Here is a 22,650-nt window from a genome sequence, read left to right on the forward strand (position 1 = left end):
CCGGACCAAGTGCACTCCTCCCAGACGCGGTCGGACCAGTGCACTCCTCCCAGACGCGGTCGTACCAGGTGCACCACGCCGCCCAGGCCGGATCGGTGGCGGGCGTCGCTGGCTGGCGGCGGGCCAGGTGGGTCCGCTGGGCCGGTTATCGGCCGTCAGCGGCCCATTGAACCCGACCGGGCGGCACAAGGGAGGGTGCTGGCGACCGAGCGCCACCGCCGGCTAACTGCACGCCTCCGCTTTGTCTGGCGCTGTTTGTTCGGCCCCGGCGTGACGGCGCTGTATATCGGACATCGATGCGTGCGGCTCGCCAGGATCACTCCTTGGGTCGCGCGCAGGACGGGACTCCAACGATGGTGTCGGAGGTGGGCTTGTCAGCTGCGGTTGACAGACGGCTGGGACAGCGGCGTGTGGAGAGCACACCCTGACCACAGTTGGAGAGTACGTGCGAATCATATCTCAGATGTTGGGGTGGAATTACAGACATGCCTAGGCGTGGCAGGGAATTATCTCTGATTGCCTCCGCTTTATCGTGAGCTTGGGTCATTCGTAGAGAAATCTTGCCAAGCGTCTGTCAAATACAGGTCATGGATATCATAGAGATACTTCTTGTCGCTTGCCCTGGGGGTCGAACTAGTAGTGCAAGAGCGGAACCAGCGTACATGCGACCTGGAGTTAATATCAGACTCGATGTATTGGGCGGTGTCGAGCGGTTCCGCTTCTTGGAGTCGATTGCGACCCACGGCGACTCAGGTCGAATTTTGGTTTCTGCCCCGGGCGGCACAGCACAGTTATGAGTCGATTTCGACTCCGACTCGGAGGAACGGTCAGTTCCCGAATCGACTTCAAAGATTCAAATCCGGGGACAGCAGCATAGAAGATAACCCGGTTATATAGAAGCATTCACATGCTTACCTTTCATAGCATTGCAACCCATTCAGTCAAATCAAATCCACTTAATCCAATCCAATACATTCCTCGTAGACTGCGAGATATTGATTCTGAAGTCAACTTTGACTGCGTTCGGAACCAAACACGGGTCGGGTAACCAAGCACGGATCGCGTAACCAAGCACGGGTCGAGTAACCAAACACGGATCGGGTAACCCAGCACGGATCAGGTAACTAGGCACGGGTCGGGTAACCCATCACGGATCAGGTAACCAAACACGGGTCGGGTAACCAAGCACGGATCGGGTAACCAAGCATGGGTCGGGTAACCAAGGGTTGGATAACTGCTAAAATTGACAGGCCGCCGCGCTTGCCGCGCCGGTTGATCTGCAGCACCAGGCAAGCATACAGTGGTTCATGGTGGACCCGGGACCTTTCGATTACTACAGCGGCTTCTCAGCAGCAGCAGCCTTTGCAGCGTATGCTGACACGGCATGGCTTCGAAGCGGCTCGAACCAGATGGTTGTTGTGGCTGGTCCCCAATTGCCGAGTTGGAGGGCGCCTACAGTCGAGCCCCGCCCTTGGTGAACCCTGGTCGTCTCCAGCTGTATGGAAGTCAAACAGCTTGAAACAGGCGGTTGCTGTAGCTGGTCCCGGATTGCCGAGTTGGACGGCGCCTACAGTCGAGCCCCGCCCCCGGTGAAGCCTGATCGACCTCCAGCTGTGTGGAAGCGCCCGCAGCAGTCGTCTGTTTACCGAGCTAACAAATAGAGTGGCGCCGAGTTTAGGCCTGTCAGAGAGGCCGCTGTTTAAGCGCGGACTGAGATCAATGCGCTTTCAGGGCACAGCCAAGGGTCGGGACAGGCGGTTAGTTTGGAAACATTGGATATTTGGTAAGGCCGCCAGCCGATTCCGTAGCGCAGTGGACAGATAATTTTTGCGCGCTTGCGGTTTGCTTTCGCCAGAGCGATAGGCTCGCTATGATTGGGATCGCTTCGAGCCTGTTAAACCTGCATGACGGACGGCAAGTTTGCACAGTTCTTAGATGTTGCGGTGCCAAATGGGTTTTGAAATCCCCGCAGTCAGGTACGGACATAACTAATTCACCAACCCAGGAACAGCGTGGTGGCGTTGTCGTCGAAGCCGTAGTTTGGCACACATTGGTCATAATTAATGTTCTTGTTATCAGCGAGTTACGGTAGTATATAACTGCCACCCGTGATATTGGAGAGTTGGAAAGGGTGCATTTCATATTGCATTAAGCACATGAGCCAATCAGATTTTCTGCATTAGATAGAGTGCCTCTAGTCCGCTTCATCTGCTTCACTCCCCGCATTCAACAGCATTACGAGCGTGTTTGGGGATCGGGTGTAGAGATTTTGTCTCAGTGAACGTCATTTCTCTGAAAAAATGGTATCATTTATGGCTTGATCCGCCGCTCATAGTTGCCTTGGGGGTTGTTGTCCAACGATAATGTTGGAAGACGTGATATTAGCAGTTGCTGGTGCGAGCTAGGTGAATGGTGACATCTAAAGTTGATTTTACAGGTTTATTTTTTGGTTGCGAAGCCAAGTATTAGTAAATGTGTGATCTTTATTTCGCTGTTTTAGAACTGCAGCCAGGTGCAGTAGAGAAATGTACCAAGAATATCGATGTTAGATGTGTTTTTATGCGGTAAAACTCCAGGCATTGAGAGCGTCTCGAGTAAAATAAACGCAGATGCAAGATATAAAGCTGACGAAAAGAAGCAAGGCAACCCACGCGACCCCAGCTAAACAGGCAGCGCTGCTCACCCAATAAGCCCTCACGCCTTTACGTCCGAGCCGAGCAGAGTGCTGCACCGTCTGCACCGGCGTGTAACTCAACCAAACTGACGAGGAGCTGCGCTTGAGCTGTAAGTTAGCGCCCCGACGAGTTCGGAAATTGAGGATCACTGCCCGGGGCTGCGCTCTGCGCCGCGGCTTGTGAGTGATGAGACACTTCGTGCCATTTGGAGACCACTGATAGCGCCAGTCATTTATCCCCAAATAAGTTTCAAGAGCACTGGAACACGCTTCCGCTTTGCATGTCTTGATAATTAATGTGTCATGCGCTCGAAAAATTGTGATGTATTTCAGCTGATGCAGGAGTGGCCTGATTCGGGGGTAATTTTACATAATGTCACTTGCTTATATATCTGAGTTTCGTTGGAAGTCCTGAGGTCCTTGCAGTCAAAATATGCTGCAAATTTGTTGCTTGTGGATAATGCTCAGTTCATATCACTGTCGTCTACGCATTACCCATCATCTGTGCTGCCCGTCTCAATTCGCACCCCCTCGGCCGTCCAGGCGTTCCTCAGCAGCGCGCAGACGCGGCAGAGGCTTCACCGCCATCCGTGACCTGCCACAGATCCGCCAGGAGCAGATGCAGGAGATGAAGCGACTGGGGCTGAAGGAGGACCGAGCTGAGGTGCGGCCGCCGCCGCCCGGTCTGGAGGCGCGCGAGACGACCGGACTCGAGCCGGAGGAGACGGTGTCCGGCGCCTCCCCAGGACAGGAGAGCTGCGCAGCCCCCGCTGAGGACGACTCCAAGGTGAGGCCTCCCTCTGGTGCTTTTACTTTCCTGGGCAGGCGGGCTCTGCCTTTCCTGCCAAGGACAGCAGGGGAAGATGCGCAGAATCCTCTCACTTTCACAGACAGGAGAGCTGCACGCCACCTCATGAACGAGCCTGAGTATTAAAGATCTACATCTCTTGCGCCGCTGTTAGCAGAATACCCAAAAGCTTAAAGCACTCACCTTGGACAACTTCTGCCTATATGTGGTTCAATCATGTTCCTTGCGCCTTCCCGAATTTGTGCTGGTCCAGATGACCGTACAGTGCTTAGCTCCCTCCGTGTGTGACCCTGAGCGACAGCTCCAGCCCTCGCAGCGTTACTGCACCCAGAGACACCCCGTCTGGTGCTCGCCAGATCTTGTAAGTGACGATTGCTGGAAAGTCTTTTCATTAAAGCCCACTCAAGCGTTCTCAGAAACACAAATTAAGTCGGCAAGCTGGCGAGGTTGTTCTGTTCAACAAGACCGAGTTCCTGGCTGTGGCAAGCTGTCGGCACCCAATCAGCGCGCAGATTGAGGTCAAAGGAACTTAGTAAGGCGTCATCTGCATGATTACTGATTTGAAATTAAATCCCAGAAGGCCCGCACGTAATACAGTGCCTTAAGGAAGATTTTGATCACGTCGTTGGAACATTAATTCCTTGCATAATTGGCGTAGAAATTTTTCATTGAACACAAGACGCCACGTAGTTGTTAAGTACTTGTTCTCGTATGTTTACGTGTTTTTGAAGGTTCACGATGCTTCAAACCTACCTGATGCTAATTGAATGCGAAAACCAGAATTATCCAAGACAAACTTTTTTAATCAGACATCAGCTTGTTCAAGAACTTCACCAAGCGCAACACCCATTTCATGTTTAGGTAGCCATAAGAGAATATTTGCTCCTTCGTCGTTGCTAACACGTAATAATTCATTACCTTCAAGCTATAAAGGAGCGGCATTCCTTCCCGGACGCACCTGCACGTTGGAGCTTGTCGCGGATTGGCTCAATCCGCCGGCCGGGCTGCACGGGACCAAAAGTTTGCACCAAAACATTAGGTAGGACCGGTCCGGCTGTCCAAACCCACCAGCCTCCCACGGATTAGATGGATTGAAAGCCAACCAAATGGACGTCATCATTTAAAGTCCCTGAAATTCCCAATGAAGACGTCAACTCGGAAAAGAACCTTCAAACCAACAGAAAAATAGTTTCAGTTTCAAACGATGCACAAACAGGCTGCACAGTACATAACTTAGCCATATATTCCACAAGCAAATCTTCTGATGAACAGATTACATTGACAAATTGATATAAGCGAGTGGCACTCTGATAGCTGTTGTTATCATAGCATAGCTACCATTCCTCCTGATGTTGTCAGCAATGCCATTTAACTTCACTGGGTAACATTGCATTTCAGATTTGAACGACTGGGCCGAGGCATGCTCGGTTGGCAGACACCGCACAGTTTCGCAATCCCAGCTCTTCTCTGAGAAATACCAAAAAGGATTAACTCAATGGCAACACCATATGTTCTGCTTACTTAGTCAGCCAAGTTCTTTTAGTTTAGAACCAGTTTTAATTTAAGTATGCTACGTTAGCTGATCCATTTATAGGTGTCTACCAGAGCAAAGATTGCTGCATCCTGACGGATGATTTTTTATCCACTCCCAGATTAATGTATCCCAAAGAATGGGCATGTTGGCCTCTATAGCCAGGGCCCAAAGCCAGCTTTTTCACCCAGCAGTTGGCTGCTTGCTGTGAGTTAGATGCTCGTAAGATCCAGACAAAAACTTTTGGGATTAGGTAGGTACTTAATGATTTGTGTCGCATCTATTTTACTCCCACTTTCATAAACCATCCGCAGATTGGGTGCCAGCAATGCGTTTGTATACCTAAGATTCTCATACAACGATTTAGAAGCTCCAAGAACCTGCACAGAAAGCCGGAAAGTTAACGAGGCTGAATATGATGTCACCCAAGGTCGTCGATTTACACCTCAAATAAAAATGCAAAAGTGCAAAGCAAAGCATTTCATGAGAAGTTTTATTCCCAACTGGTAACAAGCTGTTTTGGGCATCTTACCCACTCGTTTTGGCAACTTTTGCACATTTTTCCGGTAAAAATTAACCAATACCTTAGATTTAAGATACCGAGATGAACCAACTTCGCTGTTAGAACTTTAAAAGTTCTTCATGGGGAAGCGGGTTCTAAGAGACCCAAATGACGAGTTTTTTCTTTCGGTCCGAACCGGATTGGATTGAGAGGGATGAGAAAAGCGGATTGGTGGGCGGATTGGATCCAGGCCAGCCAGAGCAGACTGCACCGGATCCTGAAAATGCGATACATGAAGTGCTTTCCTGCACATTTTACCCCGGACAGTGGCGGATCCAGCAATTCTTCGGAGATGCTGCCAGCGGGGGAGGGGGAGCAGACTCGCGTCGCCAGGCCCCCTGACCCCAAGGGGATGCCGCGGAGGGAGGGGAGCAGACTCGCGTCGCCAGGCCCCCTGACCCCAAGGGGATGTCGCGGAGGGAGGGGAGCAGACTCGCGTCGCCAGGCCCTCTGACCCCAAGGGGATGCCGCGGGGGAGGGGAGCAGACTCGTCGCCAGGCCCTCTGACCCCAAGGGGATGCCGCGGGGGAGGGGAGCAGACTCGCGTCGCCAGGCCCTCTGACCCCAAGGGGATGCCGCGGAGGGAGGGGAGCAGACTCGCGTCGCCAGGCCCTCTGACCCCAAGGGGATGCCGCGGGGGAGGGGAGCAGACTCGTGTCGCCAGGCCCCTGACCCCAAGGGGATGCAGCGGGGGGAGGGGAGCAGACTCGCGTCGCCAGGCCCTCTGACCCCAAGGGGATGCAGCGGGGGAGGGGAGCAGACTCGCGTCGCCAGGCCCTCTGACCCAAGGGGATGCCGCGGGGGAGGGGAGCAGACTCGTGTCGCCAGGCCCCTGACCCCAAGGGGATGCCGCGGGGGAGGGGAGCAGACTCGCGTCGCCAGGCCCCTGACCCCAAGGGGATGCCGCGGAGGGAGGGGAGCAGACTCGCGTCGCCAGGCCCCTGACCCAAGGGGATGCCGCGGGGAGGGGAGCAGACTCGCGTCGCCAGGCCCTCTGACCCCAAGGGGATGCCGCGGGGGAGGGGAGCAGACTCGCGTCGCCAGGCCCCTGACCCCAAGGGGATGCAGCGGGGGGAGGGGAGCAGACTCGTGTCGCCAGGCCCCCTGACCCCAAGGGGATGCCGCGGAGGGAGGGGAGCAGACTCGCGTCGCCAGGCCCTCCCCATGGGGATGCCTCAAGGGGGATGTAGGGGGGGGGGAGGGGAGCAGACTCGCGTCGCCAGGCCCTCTGATCTCAAGTGGATGTGGACCTGCTCTTCAAAATAAAGTTCACTGAACTCCGCTCACTTGATTTTAAAAGATTCACTTGAATTTTCTTCTGAGAGTCGGTTCCCTTCCGGGACGTAGCCTGAGTCTCGGTAAGGAGGGGGGGGGGGGGGGAGCAAAGTTGAATGAAGGGACCTGTTAAAAATTGTCCCCTCCAAAGAAAACCTGAAACGGAAAATGAGCGCTCAGCTGTTTTTGTAACGCAAGGAAGGTTTCAAGATCGGCCAGCGAAAATCTGATTGCGCAAAGATTACAGCAAGGATACCACTAACAAGTGTCCTCCAAACCTTTGACATTTCTGCCGGACTGATTTTGGATTGGATCATGGTCATGAATGCCTGCGATCCTAAGCGACAGAAGAAGCGATCGCAGAAAATACGGTAAATTTTGGCCGGAGGGCCCAACGTAAAAGATAGGCATTGAAATGCTGGCGAGCACAGGAGAAAATTGCTAGCACGTTGAAGCACACCATTCACACAGCGTAGTCGAGTTGTCGGAAATCAACATGCAAGTACTTGCGAATTAAGAACTTTGTGGATCCTCGGGTCATCGAAGCTTAGGATTTTCCTTTCTTGCTGCTGACGCTTAAAAACCCTAATTACCTTTTTTAAATTTCGGACTTTGTTGACCGGCTGCTACGTCTCTATGATTTTGAAACAAACTAGGAATGGGAGCCTGTCGAATGGCACACATTTTTGGTTATGAAGATGTTCTCGCACAATCGCCTCGGCTACTTCGCATAGCTCAGACATCGTGCCTGATCTCTGACCATGAGATGGAGGATCAAAAGCTCATTTAATTCGGTGTTTAGATTTGTCTGCAATACAATTGACATGGGAAGTGAGACGTTCGTGGGAGCGCCGGTTTGCCTGCATCATAACATGATAACCCACCTCTTGTAGCGCTGTATAGGAGCTGCATCAACTCCAACTGCACGCTCTCTGATTGCCGTACAGGGATCCGACGCTCCCCTACTCAACCCTGCATGTCCACGTGATGTGCAGTGTTGCCTCCCCCCCCCCCCTCCGCTTCAACTCCGCTCCATGCGTCGCAGGGTTCGGACGAATTTGACGGCGCGCTGTTGCCGCGAGCGCTGGCGCCGTTCGCAGGGAACGCCTCCGCAGCGGCACCAGGGTGCTCAATATCCTGGACCGAGCTCGGCTCATCTCCGAGGGCGCGCGCATCGCCAAGGGCGTCGACAGCAGAAGGTGAGTGTTTTGCGGCACGGTGGCGGCGTGAGCGATGCTGCCTCTCGGTCACGAACGCGGCCCGTCGGCCTCTCGGTCGCGCGCGAACGGACCGACAGCTCGTGCTTCCGACGCCACGCCGGCTCGTCGACGTTGCTGTCCTGCGGAGGCTGGTGTCAAAATGAGTGGAACTAATGCAGGCACTGGAGGGGAGCCACTCGAGGGCGCGCTAGGTGGCCGTAAACAGGGTTGCGATTTCCAGAGTGTTTAAGTACTTTGGTTTGCTGCCAGCGCGGGCGTAATGTACGCCTAATAAGTCCATAATACCCAACCGAAAATGGCTTAACTAAAACCTGCGTTCGTTAAGAGGCTTTGAGACTGAAGCTTTCTAACTATAGCGGGAGTCGGGGTGAGGTTTCCCATTTAGTTAAGGGGTGCCCCCCCCCCCCCTATTCCTGAGCTCCAGACCGCCAACTTTGAGATCCTGGTCGAATTTTAGGAGAAACCCGTTGGTTTGGGCTATTTCGGGGAAGGCTGCGTCATTTTTCCACTGTTGAGTCTTCCTTCCTCCCCAAATACTGTTGCAAAACTATGCCCCTGGCGGGAGATAATCATTTCACCTAAAGAACATAGCTGCGCGTTGCATGACATGCCCCCAGGCATAGCTGATGAACACGGGACTAGGATTTTTTACTGATGCGTTTCCTTTCTATATTGGAATCGGATTCTGTACATAATCGATTCGCTCATCGTGGTATTCTGCACTTTCCAGCCCAAATATGTCGATGGAAACGTGATCCCAAGGTCTATAAAAGATCCGGGTTAGCTGTTTTAGGTCAAATTTACAACGCTTTAGGCAGGACAAACAAATACTGTTTGCCCACGGGCTGAGTGGTCTGAAACCAGTCTTTAGATATTGTGTCCGCTTACTTGTTTAATACGCACCCGAATGGCCGGTTGGATACGCTTCGCTCGGGTGGGATGGGAGGGGGGGGGGGACAGTTGGTCTCTCTGATATCTCAAAAACTAATAAAGCTAGAAACACCAAGTTCACAGGATGAGTTTCCCCGTATCTGAACGATATTTGTGGCCTAGAGGTCGAATAAGGTCAAACAAGGTCAAACTCCAAATAACTGTCTAAAGTACCCCAGACCTTCTCATATGACCACCGTAAACCTAGATCCCAGTTCTAAGCCAAAGGTCAATTGTTTTCATGAGGGTTAGTGATTTTTTACATTAAGAAGGTCAAGATGCCAATAACCTACGAGAATGTTCCCATTTTGTCATTCAAAGAGGCGTCAAGGAGTACGCTAGGTGGTGTGTTCCTGAAAAAATTGATCTGGGTTATTTTAGGTCAGTGGCCTCATTTGACCTTTAAAAAGCACATGGAACAGGAATTTTGCGGTCTCTGTCCTTAATAAACACAAAATGAGAACAAAAAGCTACCCCAAAACTTTTGAGCAAAAAGGCAGGTTAGTTTTGGCCTCGGAGTGGCCTTCATACCTGGCCCTAGGTCACTAAGAATTTGTTGTCATTCTTAACTCAATTGGCGCATTGCCCATGAAACTATTTCAGACATGCATGGCTTTGTCCAACACTGTCGTCGCATCAGATTGAACGATTCCCTGGAAATGGCCTTTGCTGACAACCACGGTCTAACTCACTTGTCATAGGTCAGTGACCTTACAAGATGCGATTCATTTATTTATGCCATAACATACGGTTTTCAATTGCCTACAAGTATGTCAAATTTGACGCGGCGACGCCGCGCTGTCCGGAAAGCATTCCAGAAAAGAGAACATTGGGGGGCTCAAATTGCCCGCCACCCGAGCGTGTGCTAATGCTGACTAGCGATGATGGCGAACCATGTTAGCTGGTGTTTAAAACTGGCATGGGCTGGTAATGTGACAAGACAGTTGTTGCACCTGTCACGCTAACTTTCGTTTAAATTAGCCCAACTTTGACCTGTCGCCATTCAAGGATTCTCGTTCCGGCAGCTGAGCCGCACCAATCAGCTCCTCTCAGCATGCTCCACCCATGACGTCTGGACGGATGGGTGGCTGTTAAGGTGGTCGAAGTGTCCTCCAGAAAGTCAAACGGAACCCACGTCTGTCATGAAATGTCAGGAGCTGCGAAAGATCAATGGGTTCCCAGATCAAATGGCCGACGGGTGGGGGAGGAGCGGGCCCGAACCGGAATGGGCCAGATTGATGGAGACCTTTAAGAAAACCAGGATCGCATTGCGACCATCTCCTGAAACAAAACAGGCAGTATCCAGTGAGACGAGAGATACTGTGCTACAGCTACGCGTGGAATTAAACGACTTGTTTGAGCTGCTTTTAAATGTTGCAATCAATTGAACTGCTGCGCTTGTCTGCGATTTGACTCGCGATCCGACCTGCGATCTGACCTACGATCTGATCTGCGGTCGGATCTTATCTGAGATGGCTTGTTTAGTCCTGCATTGAATGGCCACATTCCAAGTACTCCGACGTCAGCACATTGCATGACTAAAGCGTAACGGTACATCCGTATTTGGACGGACATCTGAGCTCGATGTCCGGCCGATATTGAAGTGTCCCGTGTCTATGAGGTGAGAACCTTTGCGGTGAGAACCTATCTGCGTGGAGAGGTATAGCGTAACTATATGACAGTTTTGGATTGTACGTTTCAGCTTCGCTGTGGAAAGTTCCTACGATCTTCCAGATGCGTTCATAAGCCCTGAAGGTAAGTGTTGGTTACTGCAAAAGTGTGTGGCCAGAGGGTTGTATGCACATTCGTTTAAACAGTATCAGTTCCTTTTTCGTGCTCCCACCTCTATCCACGACCGTACAGTGATGCTACGCTGACATTTAGAAGTGAGGATTGATTGAATAACACTGGTTATTCACAGGTTTTCCGAGGGAAAACAATACTTAACTCTTTTTCACTGAATTATAGAAAAATTGATTTTGTTAATATCAGCGCAATTCTCCCACTCCCCAAAAAATCAAGTCCCAAATGCTTGCCTTAACAAGCATTATTTTTTGCTGTTTTACGCACAGCCTTGTTTTGTCCACGAAAACTCACCGCTGTCGCATTTCTGCGTGCCCAACTAAGCACATTACGCTCCAATCCTCGATTGAGCATGATATTGCTAGTGTGGGAAGCCAATGGCAACACCCCATCATAGCCCCCGTCGGCTGCACTGTGGCGGCCCTCCTCTGGCCCCCCGCCCCTGCTGCTGTCCGACTACCGTCACCGATCCATTCGGACAAGTATGTATCGGTGTCAGCTCATTAGCTCTCAGCGCCAGGAGAGGACCTAATTAAGCCGGCCAGTGTGGTCTGCACCAGCCAGCTGTTGCCCGGTCAGGCTGAGGAGCCGCGGACGGAAGAGTCGTCTGCACCAGCCAGCTGTTGCCCGGTCAGGCTGAGGAGCCACGGACGGAAGAGTCGTCTGCACCAGCCAGCTGTTGCCCGGTCGGACTGAGGAGCCACGGATGGAAAAGTCGTCTGCGCCAGCCAGCTGTTTGCCCGGTCAGGCTGAGGAGCCACGGATGGAAGAGTCGTCTGCACCAGCCAGCTGTTGCCCGGTCAGGCTGAGGAGCCACGGACGGAAGAGTCGTCTGCACCAGCCAGCTGTTGTCCGGTCAGGCTGAGGAGCCATGGACGGAAGAGTCGTCTGCACCAGCCAGCTGTTGCCCGGTCAGGCTGAGGAGCCACGGATGGAAGAGTCGTCTGCACCAGCCAGCTGTTGCCCGGTCGGACTGAGGAGCCACGGACGGAAGAGTCGTCTGCACCAGCCAGCTGTTGCCCGGTCAGGCTGAGGAGCCACGGACGGAAGAGTCGTCTGCACCAGCCAGCTGTTGCCCGGTCAGGCTGAGGAGCCACGGATGGAAGGTCGTCGAGTGGGGAGGAGGGCAACTCGCGAACAATGCTTATAGGGGACGTAGCTACCCAAACAATACGCCCTACCGTAAAGGGCTCTGCTTTTTCGATGTTTGGATGGGATGGCCGTTTGCCCCTTCCCTAAACGTCGTATCTGTCAGTGGTGGCATTCGAGAGCTCTCAGCGGTAGCACCAGCTCCATCGTGGGCAGCTCGGACCGGGGCCCGAACGACTGATCGGATCCTCGCGAAGCACCAGTCAACAGCGCGCTACTGTGGGCCGTGGCCGTCCCGTTCAAGTTGGTGTGACAGGAGGAGCCACCCTCTGCGAACTCGAGGACGTAGTCTGCGAGAGAGAGAGACTCCAACAGCGAATCTTTTGGAGGGTCCGAATGCCGCATCGGCTACCCGGAAACTTCAGATTTTCGGGACAGATCGTAAAACCTCGGAAACCAGATCTTCAGGACAGATCGACGCCTCTCCACCGCCTCGGGTGGGGTCACGTCGCGCTCTCCCTGGGATTCGCCAGTGTTGGGAAAACCTTAGGAAAGAAGCGCAACAGCCCTTTTCATGCAAGCATTAATAGACGGGGACGCAATTTGATTTCAACTCTGACATGCGCCAAAGATGAAATAAGCAGGAGCAAAACACGTGGTTTGTTGTTCGATCAAAAAAAGCTGTAAATGCTTACTCCGGAAAGTCTTATTCTACATATACAACCACATAAGAATTCTCCATTTCACGTTTGCGATGCATCTTAATTTAATCCACGGGACTAAAACCGCGAGCGTAAAGTGGCGTATTGGTTGATGGTGATGAAACAAGGCTGCTTCCAGGGTGTAGTTTCTGGGCTGCTTTGATCAACCTGACGAGTTCCTATGCTGCTTTGATCAACCTGACGAGTTTCAGGGTTGTTTTGTTCGACCTGACGAGTTTCTGGGTTTTTTGATAAACTTGACAAGTTTCTGGGCTGTTCTGAGATCGACCTGGCGATTTTCTCGGCTATTTTGATCGATTTGACGAGTTTCTGGGCTATTTTGATTGACCTGACAAGTTTCCGGGCTATTTTGGTTAACCCACGGTGTGTTTTTCTCCCTGTTGATTATAGTTTCTGTGCAGACGGGCTAATATCCTTATCCGCTGCCTGACCAGAAGTAACGGCAGCGATATGAGTGTAAAGGTACAAATGTTCGTTTATTTTTTAGGGAGTTTTCCACCGCGGCGTAAGAAAATGCACCCATCGCTTTATTAACGATGCGTGTTATGATGACAATAAATAGGGCTGCCACTTCATGCCTCGGCCATAAAGCGCTTTTAAGAGCGCGATCGTCGACGAAAAATGAGAAAAAAATAACGTTCCAGATGACGCGTGGTTGTGGCTTCAGCATTTATGGTGCAATAAGGTAATTAGTATGCGGAACACTGAAAGCCACGGGAGCAAAAAGCGCCACTCGCTTTTTTCGACAGATGACCTTCTCTGGGACTGCGCATCTTTATCAATACCCTCACCAACACTTTTGACATATTTCAATGCATCTCTATCAATATCTTACCTACACTTTTGACTTATCTTAAACTCGAATGACATACAATAAACAATACGCAAAATTCATCATGGAATTTACCGTGTGAATTTTGCACCCTCACTTAATCGGATGTTCAGTCGCGTTAGGGACTGCATAATCAAGGAATACGCCTTTGGCTCATTGACTTTGACACTGCGATCCGCTGAGTACATAGGGCCCACGGACCATGTTAGCGGATAACAATGACGGTGATCAGCATCAACACTAAACACAAACCGGGAACGAGGTTGAGACCAGGTCACCAACGCCTCACGAAGCCAAAAAAGCGGCCCATCTGCGCAAGAGGCAACTCCGCCGGTGCGTAGACAAGCGCCAAATGGACTGCATGCCGCCATGTTGGCTGTTCGGTGGCTTGCGCGACGACTAAGCGCGCGCCCCAGCCCGCCTTGTGTGCGCGTTGTCAGGGTCATGGCTGCGGGACGACTATGCGCGCGCCCCAGCCCGTCTTATGTGCGCGTTGTCAGGGTCAAGGCGGAAGCTGGATGGGCCGGCCAGCTGCGGTAGACGTTGGTAGCGGTGCTGTCGGCAGTTGCCTTGCCCGTCGGCGATGACAGCGGGCAGGTACACTCCTGCGACGCTTCTGATGCGCTGGAAATGCTGATAGAGGCACCCAAACTGCAAATAAGACAATTTTTCTGTGTGCTTGATAGTCAAGTTTCTGCCGTTTGGCAAGCTTGTTCTGTGTTTGGATTCGCGCGGTTGGTGTTTGTTATGATTATACCAATGTTATGTCACACCAAGGCACAAGCTTACGGGATGGCAGCAGTTTTACGGCGCCGGATGAAATGACGCACGTGTTTGAAAAGTCGGGCTAGTTGTGTGCGGCGCACCAAGTCGGGCTAGTTGTGTGCGGGATACCAAGTCGCGCTTCTTGTATGCGGCACACAAAGTCCGGCTAGTTGTGTGCGGCGCACCAAGGAGAGCACCTGGCAGTGGCCGGGGGCAAGAGCATGCCGATTATTCATCCTACAAGCGGATGAGATGAAATTGACTTATCGCCGTTGTTTCGGTGTAGAATGTCACAGCCCTGGTTTGATTTGCTGCTGCTCTCACATTGCAAGGTTCACATTCGTCCACACGCCTGCGGACGCACGCTACGCAGCGGCCGTATGTTAAATGCAGACCTTCTTGAAGACTGATTTGACTTCAGACGCCTTTAATGCTGAATGTCTCGACTGTTGACTGTCTCGACCGCAAAAAAGGGATATCGATTGCCTCGACTGCAGGCTGTGTCAACCACGGACCGTCTCGACTGTAACCTATCTTTAATGCTGACTGCCTCAGTTGCGGCTAACTTGATTGCAGGCTGTCCTGACCGCGGTCGGCTGCAAACAATCTTGACTGTGGACTTCCTGGACTGCAAACTCGCGTGTCTCGACTGCAGACTGATGTGTCTAGAGTACAGACTGATAGTCTAGATTCCAACCTGGTGTGTCTCGACTGCAGAATGGCGTGTGTCAACTGCAAACTTGTGTGTTTAAGCAACCACAGTGCATGTGTCAACCGCATGCTTAGTCTAATGCTCATTAGTATTATTTTCCACCGGGCTTGAAGCGCGCCCGTCCGCAGGCACTGCTCAGTGGGCTGTGATTTGCCGTGAAGGTGGGGGAAGAGAAGGAGGGACGCTCAGAGCTGGTCTGGATTATTCGGGCATGGCTTGAAACTTGTCGAATGGTCGAAAAGGCGGAAGGATTTCATTAGGCTGTACTTCGACACAGCTTCAACCTCGGCCCACTCTGGTATCGTATCGGGTCGTTTGGGCGGTGCTGAACAGCGCCCCCAAGAGATGGCGTCGGAAAGAGCAGCTGGTGTAATGGATGACAGGCGGAGCAGTTACTTTAGATCGACGTGAGTTTGAGCAGTTTTCTTCCGGCGTACACATGTCTAGGCGGCAAACTCCTAACAGGCAGGTCTTAGTCCCAGCAGACACATGTCTGGGCAGCTAACTCCCAACAGACAGGTGTATGAGTAGCTAGTCCCGGCAGACGTGTGCGTAGCCTACGCCCCACAGACAAATGTTAGAGTAGTTTCGTCTGCCGACAGACGAAATGCAAAGCATGATCTCACTGAGCGGACACGTGTCATGGTGCATCTGCCAACAGTTACGGAAAGGTCAGTGCCCTGCCGACAGCTAATTATGGCAATAACCTTAAACGGGCTGAGGAAGAGCAGTAGCAAATACGAGGCAGACCATCTAGCAGAAGCAAATCCGACGGTAGACCACGCCCATTGTGTCGTAAACATACCCTCCCGTGCTCACATAGCTGGAACCCAGCGCAGACTCACGTCCTTGAGCGCGCGGCGCGAAGAACACCGGCCGAAAAACACGCCGACGGCAACGTCCTCCCTAGCGCCCTCCGGGGTCATGTCGGACGACACCGGAAGTTAGCTGGTTCCGCCTGCTCCTCGCGTCGGCTCGCGTCTGTGTCCGCCCCGGCGGGCAACTTGGCAGCCGGAGGCGAGGTGTCGAATCCACGCGCTGGAACTGGAGCTTGGCACATGGGCAGTAGCTCCGCGACGGGGACCGTGGTCGCTGAACTGGAGCTTGGCACCTGGGCAGTAGCTCCGCGACGGGGACCGTGGTCGCTGAACTGGAGCTTGGCACCTGGGCAGTAGCTCCGCGACGGGACCGAGGTGCCCGGCATCCAGCCGGTCGTCGCCGCCGCCTCTGTCTCTTCAGAAGGGGTCTATCAGGCCGCCAGCGAAATCAAGCACGTCCGAAACAGAGAGAGTGGTGTTTTGTCGTTGGCCGCTGCGGAAGCGGGAATCGCTGAGAGGTTAGGGCGTGAAGGTCGCACTGACACGCGCGCCTAGAACCTGAAAGAGGTGACAAAGTGCGACGCGCTGGCCGCTGGGGTGACGGAGTTGTTTATTGTAAGCCGTCAGGGGCATTTGCGAGAAGCGTTTTGCACAAAGATAAGACAATGCTGTTAGCCTGCCAGCAGTTTGAAGGTATTATCCGTGCCGTTCAGCGAGAGCGAACGCAGTTTGAGTGCCGTGAGTCTAAGATCATTTAACATGTGATCTGGAAGTTTCAACTAAGCGAACACCGAAAAAAGGTGCGCTGCATATCTGAGAGGTGCGACTGGAAAACAAGGTCATGTCCCATGCTTGAACTGGTAGTCACGCAGCACCTGTACGTTGTTTAACTGCAATGTATGGATTCAAAGAAAAACGCTATCCATTGTTACAGTGATGTTATAAATGTGAAGTCTGTTAATTTAAGGAAATACATGCTAAAAACTATACTTAGGAAGCACACTATTAACATAAATAAAAGAACCCACGCACAAAGGCACACAAGCACAGAGCCCGCTTGAAGACCCAAATGAGGCCACTCACGAGAAGTTTTAAATACCCCAGATACCGCAGGACGGACGTGCTAAGCGATTCATGCATCTGCCCTGCAGTGCGCTTTGCAAACCATCTACCTCACCTGCCATGCCCGCAGTGCCTGGTTCTGCCAGACATTGAGGTCTGGCGAAACTGAGCTAACTAAGCCTTTTCATTAAGTTTAGTTTTCTTTAAGCAAAATGTTTTGCTGTCAAAGACCCCTTAGACATAAAACCCTTTTGAATGTAAGCAAGCTGGTTGGAATGTTGTCTTGTTTACATTTATGATGTCCCAGCTCAGTAACATTTTCTGACATGACTCGATGTTGAATTATGCTATGTTAGTGTTGACTCAATCGAATGAAGGAGGAACAAAAGTACATTGAATCTGACACAGCTGACCTGATTCATGTGCATTTTTGCACTGTTTGCTGAAGTTATCTTTTAATGTGTTCTTGGAAGAATGCATTGAGGAATTTTGCTTCCTTTGATATCAGTATTTCTTTGTTAGGGAAAAGCTATTCTTTAAGCATTCAGGCGTATGTTGTTTGAATTCCAAGTTGTCATGTGTCGTCTGGAAACTTCTAAAACATTAAAATCCAAACAACCTTCCGATCAGTTCCTTGATGTACTGTCAGGGGCCCTTATTAGTGCTTCTTAAATATTGTGAGTTGGTCCAAGGATTAACTGTGTGGTCAAGTAACCAAATGGTAAGGCAGACAATTGTGTAATTGCACGTCACGACATGTCATGTCGGTCATGTTTCTATCGCATCAGTTTTTCCAGGGCTGTTATCTACAGACCATTATATTTGAGATCAAGTCAAGATGAAGACCGATAAGTCCATCTGGGCATGGTGAACACGAGGCAGAGGTATCTCTGTGTGAAGAGTTACATCTCTTGTGTCAGATAGCTCAGAGAGTTGAGCCCTCTACAAATGAGTTCTTATCCTCAGCAATGCGGGCTTCTTGCGCTTCGAAATTTTGGCCCTGCCGAGACGTCGGCCCTGCATTTGTATCTTTCATGTTTTCCTGCGGTAGGGAGCTCATCTAAGTCTCCTTGCCTGAGAGGTCTCGATGCACGGCTCGGGTCCGCGTCGGGCGGAGGAGAACGGCCAGATCCCGGGATTTGGTCGGCTGGGGAATGGCTTTATCTCGGGACTCAGTGAATTCCAGAATTGGATGGTCCTTTGCCTTGCTCGTTTTTAAAATTGCCTGAACGTTGACCTGGCTGGTCGGCGACGGCTGGAACACAGGAATCAGGCAGCACGGAAGTTACTTGATCCGTGTCTTCTCTGTGGTTTGGAACGGGCTGCGTTCTGATATTAGCTCATTACGGAATGTGTTTGATTGTCTGGATTCCATGACCAGTGAGTTGAATAGACTCTGAAACTAGATAGAGAAGCATCTACTTAGTTACTGATGGTGGAGGAGCAACGTTTTGAAAATATACAAAACCGCCCTGCCGTGCCATCCAAATTTGAAAACCTGCACTTTAATACTTTGGCATTATTTTATTTGTTCAAACTGATGCTGTTCTTCATTGTGTCACTGCAAACTGGTCACAGTATTGGATAGGAAGTTACACTTAATTACAGTTAAGCCCGAGTGTATAATCCTAATGTTATCGCAATTAGCTTGAATCAAGACGATGTTGAAAAGACCTGTAGAAAGACATATTTTTATTTTGAGCCTTGCAAATCCAACAAAGCTCCGCAAAATTGTTGGCAAGCTAGAGGAGACCGGAGGGTTGCTCAAAATTCACGCATTCCTGGCTTGTGAGTTTCTTCATGGTGGCACTAATTCATACAGCAAGTTTTTTTAACCAGCGTTGATCGGAGCTGCGTGTTCGGCCATCGGCCATAAACTGCCGGTGGCGGCAAGGGGGCTTCGCTCGCGGCCGGCTCCGGCTCCACCAGTGGGATCTCGCACCAAGGGAAGGGGCTCCGTGAGATGCCGACAGCCCGCCGCTGGAACCGCGGCAGTCGCGCCATAAGGCGATGGAGGGTCCGAGTGCGCGGCAGACCCACAATCCGGTGATAAATACACCGCGGGGACTCGGGCGCTGGGCGGCTTGCGCCCCAGTCACGGCCGCGAGATCGAAATGGCACGCGGCGGCACGCTGAATGGCTGGGGTGGGACGGCTGCTTGGGACGCTTCGAAGGCGACAGCAGGAGGGAAGCTCTTTCGTCGCCCAGATTTCGTGTCTCGCTCGTCCCCTTCTCCCTTCCCCTCCCCCTTCTCGTTCCTCTTCTCCGTCTCAGTCTCCGTGTCTCCGTCTGCGCCTTCGTCTTCATCTCCGTGTCTCCGTGCCTCCGTGTCTCCGTGTCTCCGTGTCTCCATCCCCGTCTCCGTCTCCGTCTCCATCTTCGTTTCCGTCTCCGTCTCCGTCTCTGTCTCAGTCTGGTGTTTCTCGCTCTCTTCTCTTTTGACATGCCAGGGCCCATTTGTTTCTTGGTACGGAGATGTACGGCTCCTGCTCTTCGACACATTGCCTGTCTCGCTTCCCCATGCTTCTGTCATAGTCATATTGTTACGCCATTTATCAGGAATGCAATGATAATCAGAATTGACGTATGGAGCATGTCCAAATTGCAGGCAGGGTTCGTGCTGCGGCGTCCCCGTTCCTGCGAGGCGTGCCCGTCTCCTGCCTGTCAGCGGATGGTGAGGGCTTCCGCCCGTTTGATATGAGCGACGGCGGCTGATCGCTCGCCACCGCGGCCAGATTGATTGGCCTCGGCCCCGCTCCGTCTCAGGCGGGCGGCGCCAGACCCTCTGGCCCTCCTGACCTGGTCGGTTTTCTCGCCGGCGCCTCGGACGGGTTAGGAAGTGCGCAGCGAGAAGGCTTGAATGGGTTTAAATAGGTGTCTCCCTTCGGCATGTGGACTGCATTGACATAGCCTGTAACATTATTGTTGCTGAAGATGCTTATTTTTCAAAGCGGTTTCACCAAGGGTTGAAATAATCGATTGCGGTTCAAAGTGTTCACATGCGGAAAATTATTACCTAGTTTATCAAACATATGGCCTTTTGCTCACTACAGTTGGCATACACTGTGTAAACCCATTTAGGAACGTTTGTAATGCAAGAAATTGGCAAGTTTACAGCTATCAAACTTGACTAGTGCACAGTTACTCAAAACCTGGCTAGTACACAAAGGTTGGAACAAACTGGAGATTCAGCGTTACTTTAAGAAGTAGCGTATTGGATCATACATAGACCCGTGACGTAGGTTAAATCGTTTCTAAATGTGATAATGATAACATGATGAATCGCAACATGTTTACTTTGTCGGATTGGGACAGATTGTATGAAAACTTTGTAAAATGGATGAAATTTTGAGCGTCTTGGACGTATAAACTTAGTGAATGGGATCTAGGCCGGGTTCCTGAAATACAGTCCGTGAAGAACATTTCCCTCTGCGGGCACGTGTCGTGGCTTGCAATGTCTATTTCAATTTCGCAGTATTTTCTCAGAATGACTCGGAGCAGAAAAACAGTTCCTTCATGACGGCCAGGTCCGGTCTAATCCAGCAATAACCTCACCTCCTTCAATCTAGAGAGAGTTTCGGACTTATGCCCGACATGGTGCGCGGCAGTTCGGCAAAACTCTTTAGCAGCCGCTTGCCGTCGCCTCCGGAAAAGTTAGCCTGACCTTGTCTTGGCTGGACATCTCGCTTGATTGTGATAGAGAGCAATGCGGTGAAATGGTCCAACTGGCCCGCCCAATCTTGCCGGCTATTTGGGCCGGCTGTTCAGCCTGTATCTGACGCTCAGTGGTCTATTCAGCTCGACAGTCAATGCTTCTGGCTGGAGATAAGCCACTGTGAGCCTCCTATCTGCGGGTGGTTAAGCTGGTCAGCAGCCGACCCTGATCACCAACTCATTCAAGTCATCAGGTGCCAAAGCTCCTCCCACAAAGCCTTTGCTTATCATCCAACCCTCATCTTCATCCGTTAGCTCGGGATCAATCAATTCAACACAACCTAGGAAGTGACGAGACGTCCACTGTAAACAACGAGCTATAACTCAACTCATGCACAACCCAGCCAAGCGCCTCGTTCAGAGGCTATTTAGCTGCCGTCAACCTTGCATTTCGCGAATATTTGGTAACCTTAGCTGATTGCTGATCAAATGACTTACCACCAGTCAACCGGCGCCTGGTTCACTGTGCGCCAGCTGGCGACTGACCAACTGACCTAAACCGACCGACCGCACAACAGCTGGTCATCACTGGCTGGCTGCTGACCAGCTACCGTACACCGGCTGGCCAGCTCCGTACACTGGCTGGACGCTGGCCAGCTCCGTACATCGGCTGACCTCTGACCAGCTTCGTACACTGGCTGACCGCTGGCCGGCTCGATGTACACCGGCTGACCTCTGACCAGCTCCGTACACTGGCTGACCGCTGGCCAGCTCCGTACACTGGCTGACCGCTGGCCGGCTCGATGTACACTGGCTGACCTCTGACCAGCTCCGTACACTGGCTGACCGCTGGCCGGCTCGATGTACGGCTGACCGCTGACCCTGGCCGGCTCGATGTACACTGGCTGACCTCTGACCAGCTCCGTAACTGGCTGACCTCTGACCAGCTCCGTACACTGCTGACCGCTGGCCGACTCGATGTACACTGGCTGACCACTGGCCGACTTACGTCAAACATGTTCTCCGCGGGCCAACTTACAATCCCGAATGTGTCACCGCTTACGCCAGCTTACCGTATGCTAACTGGTATGAATACCAAGATAGATAAATAACAAAAAATCACCAATACGCTGGACAGTAGAACGACGTGTGCATAATATGCCAACAGGGAAACAAAACTTTAAGAACTTAACATGATTAGTCTGGTTGGTCTTGCTTAATTGCTTTAACTGTCATTGTCTTGCCGCGCGCTCCTTGCGCTCAAGTTTCAGCATATTTAGTACCTTTCCCACTCACTAAATGGCAGTGATCGTGTGCGCCTGACACGCTGCGCCGCTGTACATCAAGCACCTGCGGAAACTTTGTATGCACAGTCTTCGGGTCGTGTTCTCCATCCCAGGAGAACAGGCACTTCTGACTAACCCACCTATCTTGCTCCCTCATCCCTTTACATGACCCACTTGGCCCATACTTTTTCCTACCCTAAAACGTGCTTATTAATGTTGTTGTGACGCTCTACATTGAAATGGCCTGCCACGAAAATCCCGGCCGCTTTGATCGTATATAGCACGTCACGTGACCCGCACCTTAATGGCTGTCAAGCGTATCTGGTCTCATTGCTGGCCTCAGCACGTTTTCTTCAGGCTGTAGGTTACTCCGTACACACGACAGTTTTCTACCGCAGTGCTCTAGAGTCTTTTAGTCCAACCGTCTTAGCTGCTTAGTCTTGTTGCACACATTGATGTATTTTATGTTAGTGCTCTTTTGAAATAAAGGAAAACGTTGTTGATAACATGTTGTCATTTTCTCGATCGTTCAGGGGGAGGGGGTGACGCTTTCCTAAGTTTATATTCTGCTGATATCTAGTGGGTGGCTGGAGAAGGTGACAACTGGTAGCATTCCTCCATTGACCCTAAATTTTAGTTTAGTGCTCTAGCAGTTCTATTTAATCCAGACCTTTTCTTCTCCTCAGTCCACTCTTCACATGTGTATTGCGATACCTTCTAATTAAAAAATGCATTGTACGGATCTGTGGCTTCTCGTTTAGAACCCACATACGAACTGCGTGGTTGTTTTGCCCTCATGGCAGGGCCTGGCGGAAAGGCATTTTTGTTGCGAGAGCGGAACCCGGCTGGAAATGTAAGCATGCCTCGGCAGCAGTTTGCCTGATATTGTGATGAGTCGGCGTTGATT

The 22,650-nt window shown here is 51.7% G+C and overlaps 1 protein-coding gene across 1 annotated transcript in view; it reads left to right on the plus strand.

The window, feature by feature from the left end:
* LOC119097968 (KH domain-containing, RNA-binding, signal transduction-associated protein 3) overlaps positions 1-7,946 on the plus strand; it is a gene marked incomplete at its 3' end in the record, with an annotated part of 78,952 nt that extends 71,006 nt beyond the window's left edge. The window contains exons 4-5 of the mRNA XM_037220905.1: positions 3,279-3,461; positions 7,896-7,946. Of these exons, the coding sequence (XP_037076800.1) occupies positions 3,279-3,461; positions 7,896-7,946 (234 nt within the window). The remainder of the gene's footprint in view (positions 1-3,278; positions 3,462-7,895) is intronic.
* Between the last annotated feature and the right edge of the window lie 14,704 nt (positions 7,947-22,650).

This window comes from Pollicipes pollicipes, unplaced genomic scaffold (genome assembly GCF_011947565.3).
Source record: "Pollicipes pollicipes isolate AB1234 unplaced genomic scaffold, Ppol_2.1 Scaffold_4740;HRSCAF=5597_pilon_pilon_pilon, whole genome shotgun sequence".
Classification (NCBI taxonomy): Eukaryota; Metazoa; Arthropoda; class Thecostraca; order Pollicipedomorpha; family Pollicipedidae; genus Pollicipes; species Pollicipes pollicipes.